Source organism: Amphiura filiformis, chromosome 18 (assembly GCF_039555335.1).
Source record: "Amphiura filiformis chromosome 18, Afil_fr2py, whole genome shotgun sequence".
Classification (NCBI taxonomy): Eukaryota; Metazoa; Echinodermata; class Ophiuroidea; order Amphilepidida; family Amphiuridae; genus Amphiura; species Amphiura filiformis.
The window spans coordinates 42,426,856-42,442,120 of NC_092645.1; the positions used below are offsets into that span (position 1 = coordinate 42,426,856).

Genomic DNA, 15,265 nt, shown 5'->3' on the forward strand with positions numbered 1-15,265 from the left:
AATTGGTACTGCACACAGTCACATACATGATCTGATCTTCAAATCTAGTGACAATGTGGAGCTTGGTGCACACGATAGTTACACACATGTGTACATGTATGCATACTACAAATGTACATACATTGTATAGTGGGTGTTCAACTTGACAACCTGTTTGATAAGTAAATGACAATTTTGCCATCCTTGTATGTTTGCAAACAGAGAGGTAGACTAAAGACCTGTTAAAATAGCTGAATAATCTAGCCTTCTCCTATGCCTGGTCAAGCACCCTCACATACATGTACCCGAACATTACACCACATTTCGCCATAATATATTCTAGAAACGCTTGCTGTTAGAATAAGAAAAATTTTAATTTTAATTATTGCACAGGTCACGGCGACCCTGTGACCTTTCCGAAAAAGCCGAGTGGCAGGTTTTTCAAATAAATATTTTCTGTGTAAAAACTGTACCATCAGATAGGTAATGGATAATATGAATATTAACTGTACATCTATCACAACAATTTTTGATGTAATTTTCACATTAGACCCGACAAAAGATTACCGTTTTGTTGTTATGATAATCTAATCTTTTGATTTTGTAAATAAAATTAGGGGTCTAATGTGGATTTAGGATGCAAACTGGAACAATCCAATGCCTTGTCAAAATCATTTGCTTCAAAATGGAGTTTGGATGCACTTCGTAATACAACTTCCGCCACTGCGGGAAACCACATGCACAGCAGAGCACATGGCCGATATCAAAATCGATTTTATGTATTGTGTATATGTAGGCCTATTCATAGGACCCTCGACAATTGTCTCTATGCGCTTGAGAATTCAACAATATAAATAATGGTAGCTTTATTATAATACACATTAATGTTTTAAGCAGATAAAATTCCAAAATATGATGCAGTAATGAAGTTGCGATTTATTAATATTATAGGTATAAATTTTCACGGTGACACTATTCAAGTTCTTCGTGGTCGAGCGGTCTAAGGCGCTGGACGTATGGTATACTTGATACTAGCCAAAGCGGTGAGCCGTGAGTTCGAACCCCGCCTCTGCCAAACTTTAAAAGAATTAAAATTAAAATTTTACTTTTTAAAAATTTCATATTGGGGAAATGTGACTGGGAGAATTTATGTATGGCGTGGAGTGGTGTGCCCGAACATCAAGGCTGCTTGGCATATCCACCATCTTAAAATTACAAGAGATTTGTTAGCATCTGTGATCCCAGCCTGTCAATTTAAGCTTCATGAGAAGCCTAGCGAATGAATCGTTTCTAGATGATTTCAAGAACACCACAGCGCATGCGTAAGACCTTTTTAGCCTATGTCTCGTATCCTACTATCGGATCATTGAAACAGTTAGAAAACCTCATCACGATTTCACTCACCTTCATAAACCACCTGTTGAAATAAAACTCAAAACTTCCTGTGTTATTCCTCAAAACAACATGCCATTTCATTTTAAAATAAAAAATTGAAATCCTAGTATGACCCGTTATCGAAAATTTTGTTTCATAAACGTCAACAAAGGGTAATTTTTCTCACGAGCAGAACGCACATGTCAAAATGGCGGCTCTGATGCTGGTTTCATACTTTCATGTCGCTTGCCGCTGATCAGCATGACGCATGAGCAGTGCAGCTAAACGGAAATAAACAATTAAGGCTTAATATGATTGGCTGATATATGTACGTCATTGCATGTGTATAAAATTAGTCTCAGGCCAGCCGCCAGACTGTATGTGGCTAACACAGGTTTGTTAGGATCGATGAGCGTCAGGCCGACACAATCTGGTTGTGTAGGAGACTATCATTGTGACGCCCACGTTAATGATGATGAAGTTAATGAGGAAAATTGGCAAAATGTGCTCATGAATATTCATGTTTGCCAATATTATACCAATATCTTATGAATAAACCTTTATACTACTTTTATTTTATATGATTTTGACATGAAACTTTGCCAATGTGTTTCTATGGCCTAAAACATTACCATGTGATTTTCCTGCAAATTTAATTTGCATATTTGCATAATTAATTAGCATTATACTTAAGGTTAATTAATTATGCAAATATGCAAATTAGATGGGCGGGAAAATCACATGTTAAAGGTTTATGTCATAGAGACACATTGGCAAAGTGTCAGGTCAAAATTTTAAAGGTAAAAGTAGTATGAAGGTTTATTCATAAAATATTGGGAAAATATTGGCAAAATTAATATTAATGAGCACATTTTGTCAATTTTCCTCATTAACTTCATCAATATATCATGGCAAAAACAATAGAATACAAAGAATCTTTCAACAGCAATATCTCAAAAACCGTTTGTCCGATTTGGCTCAAATTTTAGAATTAAGATTATTTTGCATATCTCTCTTCAACAAGTCTATTTTAATCTCAATCAGAGCAACTTGATTTTGCCTTTCGTACCACCTTAAATGTTAGCAAGAAACAAAAATCAGCCCAAAGGAAAGATTCATTTCTAAAATCTTGAAATCGATCGCCACATCTTAATGGATTCACATCCTTCGGCGGAAATGTCAAACTGTTTATTACAACATCTACTATAGCGGACTGGTTTTAAAAATCCACTATCATCAAACTAATCAAAACTGTAAACTACATCCAAGAAATTAAAATCTGAAGAAATACTAAATATTGCCTAGTTTCAATGATGCTTACCGATCGAGTCGCCTTGATAGTGTACACATTGTACATGTATTTCTGTCCGATCATTTTGCAACGTGGCTGAAAAATATTTCCATGATGCGAGATTGCCATTAGGCATGGCCCTGTAACCTGCATACAAATTTAACTCAATCGATCGTCCAACCCAGTGAGTGACGACATGGTGCGTCGAATGAATGGAATATCGTCATCAGGTTTCATCAATAGATAAAGGTTGAAATTACTTGTCTGGCTAAAATTAGAATGATTAAAACGTTAAGACAGAAAATATCCGATTTAGAAATCCTTAGCAACAAAAATAAATTTGAAGGAATAGCAAACACAAAAATCCTGAGTTCTAACGACAAGAGTAGACAAAATGGAAATCAAGTAAAGAATTGTACAGATATTTTCAATCCAATTTATTTGCAAATTGCCCAAGATGATTACATGTAGCTACACATGGTGGTGGAGGTGGTGGCAGTGGTATGTGTTAAAAGTATGTGGGAGTGACAAAGAAATGCACCAATTTCATATTTGGCTCAAAATATGCTAAGGTGTCATATTATAGCCATATATTTTGACATCTTTAAAAAAAAATAATAATCATAGAAATGGAATATTTGCTAGTTTAGTGGCAAGTTTAGGTAGTAAAGACATAGCATGTACAAAATCCTTTCACTCTAAATAATAAAAATAATAAAAAATAGCTGTAAAATGCCTATTTTTACACTTTTATTTGTAACATGCCAAGAGACGCCTTTTTTCAACAGCTTTTAATTTTTTTTATGGATCCTTATATAAATTCATGTGACCTGTTTCCCAAAATGGTGCAGTAAACCAATCAAAAAAACAGAAAGAGGCATTATGAATTATAAGTTAACAGATCAAAAAAGGATTTAAAAGTTTGCCTTGCGTATGTTACTATTGTCTGTCAAACTTTTGATTGATTTTGAAGTCCCTCAGTTTTTTATAAACAAAGACTTGAAGCATAAACTAAAGGGTAAATCAATTGTAAATAACTTCATTTCTCCATATTATAATCAATTTGTAAGTGGCTGCCATCTTTTTTGAACATATAACAATTTTAAAATTTTTCTTGAAATGTCTGTCAAATAGTAACATACGCAAGACGGTGCTGTAATTCCTGCTAAACTAGGGTGATACAGCTAATTATGCTACATGACATAGCATTTAGCTCCTAGCTTTGTGGCACTATCACTTTGTGAGGAGAAGCTTTTTTGATGACACAATCCATTGTTCAGTGTTGTCTGTCAAACATTTGTACGCAAGTAACATACGCAAGATTTGTATGTGTCTGTCAAAAGTAACATACGCAATACGTTTAAAAAAATAAAAAATCACTTGATGTTCACATTATGATGATAGTTTAGAGTTTATAAAAGTGTTTTAAAACATGTGATTTATAAACTGCATGTGATCTTTATTCAATTTCCCATCTTGAACTACTGTTTTTGCCAAATTATTATTCTGTATGTGTTACATTTGACAGACATCTTATGTATGTTATGGCTTGACAGACACACATATTTTATTTATAACAATTTATCCTCCTTATTGTAATATTTGGACACATTTTTTTCCACAATCAGTTGCTGTAGGTCCTACACCTAAATAACCACAAAATACCTTATGTAATACTTTATAAATTTTTATTTGATTGCAGAAAATCATCAAAATTGTGTCTGTCAAATATAACGTACGCAAGGGCTAGAAAATTAAATTTGTAAAGTAAATGGTCTATAACTTATCTTTCTTTTAGTGTATTATGAACGATATATGTGCATACTATAATTTAAACCTGGTTGGAGACCAAAAGAAAAGAGCTGGAAAAATAATTGTGTGTTACACTTTTATGACACCTTAGCTTATTTTGAGCCATTTATAAGTTGACAATATAACTTTTATGCTTTAAAATTATAACCTATTTTAACCTCTTGTACTTGTCTGCAAGCGGTGCGGCAGACCGCTGAGCGGCAGCGGCATGACTATGAAAGCCAATGTTGCTGCTCAGCACTGCTCCAAAATCGTATTTTGTTCTCATACAATGTACGTCATAGCGGCACCGCTCCGAGTTGATTTGATTCAACTCCCAGCGGTTTTGCCATCGCGGCAAAGTGGTGAAGTGATCGATATATCAGCTTGCCGCTGGTCACCGCTGTGCGACTGCGTAATAAAGCAAAATCATCTTCAAAGCGCCAAGCGGCAGGAAAGTATGAAACCAGCATAACACTGCCCCTCACATTTTATTAAATGTCATATTTGGAATCAGTGTGCAATTTCCTTTCAGAAAATGTATACTTTTCATATGGTGGGGTGAATATTTATAAATTTTTGTTGACTTAAAGCTTGGAAGGCATAATTTAGTTTTAAAAAAAGGCCTCGAGATGCAAATAGGGGCGGGTTTAAGAGGCATGACCTTATGGAATTGCCCTAACTGCATCAATTCAAACATCGATGTGTAGTGTGTTGAAAATTCTGATCCCAACCCAGGCTAATGGTACATTTTGATATTGTCCCAATTTGTTTCCAGCTTTTCCCAGTTATAGAGAATACAAAACTTGAGAAAATGCCTGGCTATCCACCTGAGGTTCTTGTAGACCAGACAGCATTAAGCACCACACTGCTCTGCTGTATTTGCAGCAAGCTTCTGAAATCTGCTGTTCAGTCAACATGCGGTCATCGGTATTGCGAAACATGTGTGAAAGAGAAGGTTGCTGGGTAAGTACAGTAAAATTAAGTATTTCTTGGCCAAACTGGAACATGCACGTTGCGTCCATGTAGCGTACTAAGCGTGTACGCGATAAGGCGCATGTATGCTTTCTTCTGTGCCGCGCTATATTCGTGTGTTTATCGCGGAGCCACTAGCGTTTATAGTGATATTCCAGTTTGGCCAATAAATACTTAATTTTACTTTAGTATCTTAAATTCTGTTCTTTTTCATATTTGGCTTCTTTAGGGCATTTTTTCAAACATACCTGACTGACATTTTACTTTCTGACTGGGACATACTTCCTTCCGCTTGTACCGTGAAGTGTCACTGGGAGAACTAACTTCCTTTCATATATGTGACCCATCATATCGAAACACGGCAGTTGTCGTCAAAAATGAAATGTAAGCTAAAGGACTGCTTTTCAGCTTTAAAATGATACTTCTTTCATCAATGTCGCATGTAGAATGGTGATTTTATGTGACAAATAGAGTTCAAATTCCTTATTATTTTCTTTATTTATCGAGGCCCTTTTTCTTTATTATCTTTAAATGTGGTTTTCCGACAACTGCCGTGTTTCGATGTGATGGGTCACATATGGGCTAACACTGGGAAAACCTGTTTCGATTTCAAGTGCAGGAAACAATGGGGAATTATGTCAGTCCCTCCCTTGTTCATATTACATGTCATTAAAACATTATGCCAGGACTGCATTAAGTGTGTATAATGCGCGGGCACGCACTTCACACGCTACATGCAGTGCTCTCCGACACCTTTATTTTCCTTAGGTTGATGCATTTATATTTGCTCGCATTTACCAACATTTTTCATGCCAATTTTGTTGTAGAAGTAGCAAAAATTTAGGATACAAATAGGATTTATTTCTTGTGTAAAATAAATGTGTATCACTTGTTGCTCAAAAAATGATATTGTCATGTACAGGACTTAAGGTGGCTGTGTACTCTCAGACATGCATGTAGTAAAAGTGCAATAACTTTGTAATTATTCACATAAAACATATAAAAGTATACATTTTTATGAAGGCAAGACATCAATAAATCTTAATATAAATACAGATTTGGGGTAAAAACAACAATTTTGAAGAAAATCACAAAGAAGTGAGTTTTTGGCAATATTTGTTAGGTACGTCATAACAAAAAAACACTCTTTCCAAAATATTTTATTTTGTTTTTAGCTCAATCTTGAGGCTCCATTCTTATTTTTTTGATATTGGCCTTATTTTTTGAGATATTGACCATATAAGGCATCAAAATGAACTTTTTAAAATTCAAAAACGCCTATTTGCACAAAATGATGCCCAAAATCGGAAATAGACCAAAATATAAAAAAATGAGAAACCGTTTCTTGAGTCGATCATGCTTTTTACGATGATCATATTTGCTTACCTATAGATGCTGTATTTATTGAGTTATCGTGTACCTAAATCGTCATTTTACCGAGAAAATGAACATTGAAATAATGGCCATTGAAGTTTAAAGTGGTCACATTTTGCACTTTCATCGAATCTCACAGGAGAATGCGACAGTTTTCGCTTTTGAAACTTATATTACGTGAACATCGGGTAAATCCACAGCCCCTTGAGAAGTTTGAGCGAAATCCATTCATAACTTGATATCTAAATCGGGGGAAAGAACTTGAAAAAACCCACATTTTATCAGCTAAAACGGAGCCATTTGACCACTAGGTTTTTGTGAAATCAGTGCTTCTGTGGTGTTTCCATAAGATGCGCCACGCATGCAGATAAGCGTCAGCGTATCGTCAGCGTATTTGTGCGTTAACAAATTGCGCGATCGCAACGCGATGAGTTGTTATGCTGCGTGTACCTTGCTGGTACAACAAAGATTTTCTTTCCTTTTCAATTTCAAACACGAAATGGAATAGTGAAATAAAATCCTTAAAATATTGCAGTTGGAGTTTACAAATCTGGATTTTCATTTTTTTTTTTTATAAAAAACATAACAAGGTACAAACATATCAAAAAGACTCAATTTTGAGAAAGAAACAATGGCTAGAGTACACAGCCGCGTTAACCTAGATATTCTTGTTGTTTAATTAAATAGCAGCAGAATCCAGCTCCGGTGCCCTGCATGCCTTGTGGAAGATTCAGAAGATGGGATACTTCAGGTACGATAATTTAATGTTTCTTGACTTTTATCTCTGAAATCATTAGCTATACAATAACTATATGAGCCCTGTGGGGAGGGTAGAATTGAGGGGTGGGACGAATATTTTGGCAAGCCAAAAGGGGGGGGGTGCAATTTTTGGCAGGTCGAAGGAGGAAGCACTTTGGCACACATTTATGGGGCATCTTTAAAAAGCCACTCTAAAATGGCTTACAGACAGTACAGAAATTTTCAAATATGAATATTATTTATCTAGACCATTTCAGGTTTACAAATTTGGAACCCGAAATTTTGGTATATGCGGGGGCAAAAATGATTTGGCAGGCTGAGAGGGAATTAATTTCTGGCAGGCTGGGAGTGGATTGAGTGGGGCAAGCACTTTTTGTTATGCCATTTGGAAATGTTACCCCTCATTATACGCAGCCCCATTATATTGTTTTCAATTTGTGAAGTAAAAATTAAAGGTAGCAGTCAGCACTGAAATATATTGTCAAATTCACATCCTCTGTTTTCTTCAAAATGTAGACAGTAGTTTACAGTGTTGTGCAGGAACAGTGTTGATTTTAATGTAAAGCAAGGGTGGCACTAACCAGGACTGTGAATCACTTGGACCCCCCCCCAAAAAAAAAAAGAGTTAGATGTAAACTTTTGTTCATCTTAAGTTCGGTAGTGATGTACGTAGCTGCATATTTTGCTGGTCACTGTATCAAATCATGCTGTGCATACATGCATGCATACAAGGGTGGTTTGGGTGCAGAATTGAAGTGCAACCAAGTGAAAAACGCATTGACATCGCTACTTACATTTTGTAAGTCGAGGTGAACCATAAAGTCTTTTATTCAATTTCACGAACCCATCATGCTAGTCTAGTTCCTACAAATCCAATGACATAATCAACCTAATAAAACACCCCTTTATGCTCCAAGGGGCTATATATAATGCCTACATTTATTTATATTTATTTATTATACCCCTCTATAGGGGATATACCAGAGGAGAAAATAAGGTAAAAATGGTGTAGTAAAGTTACTATTAAGGAAAAAAAGGTTTGTTGCCCTTTCCCAACTGATCAAAAAAGAAATTTTAAAAATGGGTGTTGTTTTGTTGGTAAAAACATTGTTAAAACCTGAAATTGCCATACATGTTAATGACAAAACTACTCATAGATTTTCATTTTAAAATGATACATCAACCCTTGGATGGTAATCAATTACGTAGGTGCACATTTATGCAATTTTTGAATAAACCATGACCAGCATGTGTGGTTGAAAAAAATCATCATTGGGAATAAGATTTGAATATTTATAAAATATAGGATATAGCGATATGTAGACTTGATCTTATGTTTTATTTGTGTGCTGTCATAAATCCTTATAAGATATCAGTATTGAGGCATTTTATGTTCTGCAGTGCTGCTGATGAGAAAAAGGCTCAATATATTACTTCTTTTTGAAACTTTGGAAAAAAATCAATCATGAAAGGGCACACAAACCTCTTTTTTTGACCTACACTCGGTTTCAGAGAAGAATGGCAGTCCCTTGTTGCTCAGAATGACGCGAACGCCCTGTATATATGAGCGACATACGTGGAATATTGCATGCGCTGACCAACGTTTTGACACATAATTTGACAATAAGATTGTTGGCTGTTGTCAGACGATTGAGTCAGCCAATCAGAACCCCACTTCCGTCTTATGCTGTGCACACTCTCAAAATGTAATCAACTGCCATTCTTCTCTGCCAGAGACTGTAATGTGGTGTTCCTAATAGTTTGACAACTATACCACTATGCAGTAAGATACCCACCACCATACAAAACACACATGTATACACATGCCACAGTAACTTTTCACTTTACCATTTGTAGCTGTATGTAACTGTAAATGTACAATGTTTAGTCTCACAAGGCTTCAGTTTTAACACCCATTTAAAAAAATTTATAATCATGATGTACAATTTCAGTCAAATTTTAATTCTCTTATTCTGTACCTAAAATGCTGAAGTTAATATAATAACTCTCAGGAAGTTTTTCTGTCCATTTTAAACCAAAATAACAAGACAAAGTGAAAAAACAAATAAACAAGCAAAAAACTCCACTGGCTATTAGGCTGTTAAACATGGAGTTCAATGAGGGGACTTAAAGGATGTCTCCGGCAATCACAACATTATGCCTTATGTTAGAAAATTAATTATCAAGCACGAATCACATGGTTTTATTTTAAACAAACTCATATTGACCATAAAAACGAATTAAAAGAGCCGTCTCTCAACACGCGATATTCAAAATTCCCGGGCACCGAGATTGTGGAGTACAATGACGTCCCAGTAATACAATGAAGGCTGACAACAAATTGAGCATAACCATTACATGATTGCACTGGATAATTTTGGCGCGGGAATTTTGAATATCGCGTTTTGGGAGCAGGCTATTTTTCAATATAAGTTTGTTTTAAATAAAACCATGTGATTTGTGCTTGATAATTACCATACTTTTCTAACATATTTAAGGCATAATGTTGTGATTGCTGGAGTCATCCTTTAATGCGCGAAGTATGATATATTAATGTTGAAACTGCTCATGTACAAACTCAATGAATTTTAATTCGTCAGCGAAGTGTTACGAGTAATCCGATTATCACTTCAACTGGATCACGCTTTTGAGTTCTGCACCACGATCAAAATGATCGCAACACAAAGTCTATGACATGTACTACCAATTCCAAAAGGGGCATGATCCAGTTACTAAGAAGTGATGTAACCACTTCGCCAGCGAATAGCGAATTCCATTTGGGTGTAAGTTGGGACATGTGTAAATATATAACAAATATGTCCAACAATCAGGTTTGAAAAAAATGAACTACCGGTAATTTCATAATATTGAAATCATACAGGTGGCTTTAATGTGATAATGATTTTGAGTGCATATGAAATACTGTATTGTTTGTATTAAACGCGGGATTAAATGCCCCCCCCCCCTCTAAATAAATGTCCCCTCCCCATTTTGTCAATGAAAAATGGGCAAAAATGCAAAGTCATGTCAGTGACGATCGCTAAATTGCATGGACAAATGACTCAATCTTCCATTCAGTTTATTGCATAATTATGGTAGAATTTCACTTACTAATACTAAATCACATTCTTGCTTAATGCACTTACAGATGTAATTTTGTTGCATTTACCGCGATAATATCGTATTTGATATGAGACGCCATTTTGGATTTCAACTCGGAAACGAACGGAAGTATTAGTATAGGTGTAGTGTAAATACCTCCTATCTACAGGAGCACCATCGGGAATTTAAACCTGATTTTGAAGATTTTCTCACCGACAATTCACTTAATAAAATTTTGGAAAAATGCAATGCCCCCGGGGCGTTTATTACAAACAATACGGTAGTTGATTTTACTAACATCTATAGCTAGGATTGGTTTTGCATTGAAATGGCCTAGACAACCAACCATTGTGCCTTTGGAAGCAAGGAATATCATGAGGGGCGAGGGGTATTCCGAGGTCCAAAGCTAAATGTTTAGATTTTTCACAGTGCACGACATATTACTGATGCAAAATTATTAACCTCATTCATAACCATCACTTTTAACTCTTCACTTTACAAAATTTTCCTCACTTTACAAAATTTTCCTCAGAGGGCAAGCACACAAGCAGTTTGTTCCATGCACAACACTATGCACGGAATAATATTTACGCTAAAACAATTACACATTTTGCCGTCAAATGTGAGATATATTAATGACCTTGATTTTTACAAATAATAAAATCTGATTGGATTACACATATCGCCTATATTCACGAGGTTATGAATGTAGTACAGGCATCTGGCATACAATACAATAAATTGCATATTTTGGTACTAAGGCTGGGGCATCAAGTAACAATATTCTTAGACTACAGGAAAGGGTCAAAAACCAGTTTGTTTAAATTTAAATTTTTTTCATGACAAACTGGTTTTTGACCCTTTGTAAGAAACACTTACTCTATATGTGTTAAAGTGTACATATCTATATCAGAGCGCTTCACTCATTATCAAGTACACACACATGTTTCATACACATTGGCCAAAGAAAAAGAGGGTTGTCTCTCTTGCACATCACTATTGCACATGCACATCTATATTTGAAATCAGTTTTGCCATGTAGCCCAACACAGTGAGCCCATTTTGGGCTTTTAGCTGGGCTTTTATGTAGTTGAAAAGGCAAAACTGCAGCAAAGCGGCAAACAAAAATGTGGGCTAAAAAAACAATATTAAAAAAGCATAGCACATATGTGTGCATCCATATCAAAACGATGCACTTGTCAGCTACTACATGTGTCTCATTTTACATAATAGCTAGGAATTAATACGGGACTCATATCGCAGGCGAAGGTCAACTCAAATTATCCCCAAGTCACTTGGTTTAGGAATACAGAGAACATTCCATGTGAATTGAGGATGATTTGAAGTGACCTCCACATAAGATGAGTCTGGTATTTAGTCATAGCTATTATGTAAAATGAGACACATGTAGCAGCCAACAAGCTCAGTGCATCGTTTTGATATGGATGTACACATATAGCTTTTTGCCAAATGTTTGAGAGACTATGTGACAAAACTTTTTTTCTTGGACACTTTGAGTTGGATTTAGCAAGTGAGACCAAAAGTAACATAACCGCAGAGGTATATCTGTAACAGTTACTGACACATTTTATCTTCCATTTTGTTTTACTTTGAATTTGACACAATTATATGCTAAATGTTCCTCACTCTCACATACCATATATGTTACTGTCATTTGTACCGTAAAACATTGTAGGCGTTCCTTCATTTTGGCCCTTCAATTTTTGGAAAAGTTATTATTTGGCATAGTTAGAATTCTCAATTGACTGCTATAATGGAATGTTTCTCTGGGACTCTGCCCTCACAACTTTTTTAGATATGGAGAACATAACAAAAAGTATTAATTTGTAATCATGGTTGAAACCAACAATTGTGTATCATCTCACATGTATTTCATGTTTTCTTTAAAGGACTACATAAACCCCTTTTGTGAGCTTCTTTTCAAGACCCTGTCATTAAAATAGCTAGGTTTTAACTGGGTTTCATAGGATAGTGGGCCAAAGTACATGTAGTATAGCCCCATATGTACATGTACAGGTAATTTTGTCCACTCCAGCATATTTTTGAAATTATTTTATTTTTATGTGAAACACAAAGTTGTACATGTATGTTCTATCAATTAGTATAGTTAACCCATACAAAAAACACCTTCCATATCATGGTCAAAATGGAATTAAAAAACTGACCCGAAGTAACCTCTAAAATGTAGTTACGGTATCCAGACTGAATGAGTTAACTTTCACTTTGTATTTTAATAATCATTAAATGCAGTGTATTTTGTTGATTGGTTAGAAAATAATAAGGTTCATTTTGCTTGTTTTAAGCATAGACTTCCCCCCCCCCCCGGTGTTTACCCAAGGGGTACTCAGTACAAATGACCTGTTTATATCAATGAGCCATTTTTCTACATGTAGGTCAATTTTGGTATATGGATAAAGGTTATTTTTTAAACATTTTAGCAATTTAAAAAAAATATAGCCCTATTTTGCATAATTGCAGGAATTTGCCAGAAATGTTGGCAATTTGTATTAAATTTAGCCAACAATTTTGACTTTTAGTATAGTGATGGGTCCAAATTTCTTGAAAAATTGGTATATATGGATCAGTCTACATATACACCGGCAGGGTTCGCAGGTTTTTGCCGCAGGTGGAAAAAACCGTGGTTTTAACTGCTTGGCAAAAACAATTGTTGCCAGTTTTAGCTGGCAAAAACTAAAAAAGTGATTTATATTGAAGGCATGCGTTTTCATTGCTCATGTGCATTTAACCGAAATGTGGCATATATCAGATTCAAAACTTTTTCATTTTAAGGACTGTATGAGACAAAATTATGTTGAATGATTCGTTAAAAGTTGTGTGCTGATGTTTATGAGCTTTCTGTGTTATTTTTTAATATTTGAGTGACTATATGGAAGTTTCTGCCATTTTTGCCGGTTTAAACCAGGCAAAAACTGGCAAAAGCAGATTTATGCAGGGGGCTTGCCCAAAAAAGGCTGATTTTACATGATTTTTAACAAAGTGTGGGGGTGGGGGGGGGGGGCTTCAGCACCCAAAGCCTTCCTGGACACGACACTGATACAGATACATGTATTATATAATATGTTCTGTTAATTATAGCACATACAGTGGCCTATATAAATGCGATGTAAAAATATACATAATCTTGCATAACTCGCAATTGCAAAATCAGAATCACCTGAAACTTTGTGAATAACATTTTTTCAATGTCACATACTGAGGTCAAAATTCATCTGAGGTCAACTTATAAATAGGCTGAAAATACAAAGTCTGTTCTCACATGAATAGTTTACATCAGATTGCAACCAAACTTGAGTAAAAGCTGCATTATATGAGCTGCCATGTAATGGCGGTGTTTGAGGTCAAAGGTCATTTGAGGTCGAATTGCCTGAAAATGAAACAAAAGGGTTGCACAAAAATGCAAAAATAATGTTCCACATGAATATTTACTATCACTACCCATATCTTTGGATGACTATCTGGGACTCTGGTCCTTATTTTTTTCTTCTTTTAGTTTGGGATAATCCAACCCACGCTATATATTTTCAACATGCAAATATACCATACTGCCATTGCATGTTCACTGCATGAAATCAGAATCACAAAATGCTTGAGCAGTCTCTAGAGTGCAGTTTTCAAATGTCTTGATTCTCATTCCAATCATTTTCTTTTCTTTGAAAACATTGCTATACGCGTATGTCAGACTCTGAGGTGATATACACATGTTGAAATTCACTATTTCTGAGTTTTGAGCCTATCTACATCTCAATTTTTGGTGGGTATGTTTTGGGTCTGTTGGATGGTGTACCAAAAAAGAGGGTCTTTCGGAGCTGCAGACTCTCAAAATCAAGGGTCTTTGTTAGCTTTCTGGTTGAAAATCACCTGAAAAAAACCCAGATATGTGAGGAATGAGCAACTTAGGGGTCGTTTAGAGCTAAAACTATCAAAATTAAAGGCCAGGTCTATTGCAAAAACAAGTTTATCTCTATTCGAAGAGAATAATTATTACATTACAAGTTGACACTCGTTGCAATTTTTGTATGCGAATTTATCCTGAAAAAGGAGAAATTGTGTGGGTAAAGTTCAGCCTTGTACGTGTTCTTCCCCGTTTGAAGCGTACATGTTCCGATCATCAGAATTTAATTAATCCAACTGATTGTGTGCAATTTGTATTTTTATATTTCTATTAGTCTTATAACCCAGATTTCTATGTGCGGAAGCAGTTGCAGAATCTACAGGCGAAGTGTCTCCTTGAAGGTTGTGAATGGTCTGGAATCTACCAGGAGTTGGATGTGAGTAACAACTTTATTAAATACATGTTTGTTTGATTATATAGAGAAGTTCCAGAGAAGATATATAACGTATGTGTTTGAGAATTTTCAAAATATGCATACATATACCTCCTTTCTTTCTATCTTAAAATATTGTGAATACGATTAATAGTTCTGATGCTATATAGACATATTTGAAGACCTGAGCGCAAGAAGACCATAAGTCCACTTGGCCCCGCAACATGTATACACTCAAGTTGCGTATAGTTTGGCAATGTTTTATACATGTTCAGGGGCCAAAACAAATCTTTCACAACCTTTCATGATGTTT

General features: G+C 35.4%; 1 protein-coding gene across 1 annotated transcript in view; it reads left to right on the plus strand.

Moving 5' to 3' along the window:
- LOC140139479 (TNF receptor-associated factor 2-like) overlaps positions 1 to 15,265 on the plus strand; it is a 37,523-nt gene that overhangs the window by 987 nt on the left and 21,271 nt on the right. Inside the window, exons 2-4 of the mRNA XM_072161216.1 lie at positions 5,214 to 5,401; positions 7,472 to 7,535; positions 14,854 to 14,955. Of these exons, the coding sequence (XP_072017317.1) occupies positions 5,250 to 5,401; positions 7,472 to 7,535; positions 14,854 to 14,955 (318 nt within the window). The 5' untranslated portion in view covers positions 5,214 to 5,249. The remainder of the gene's footprint in view (positions 1 to 5,213; positions 5,402 to 7,471; positions 7,536 to 14,853; positions 14,956 to 15,265) is intronic.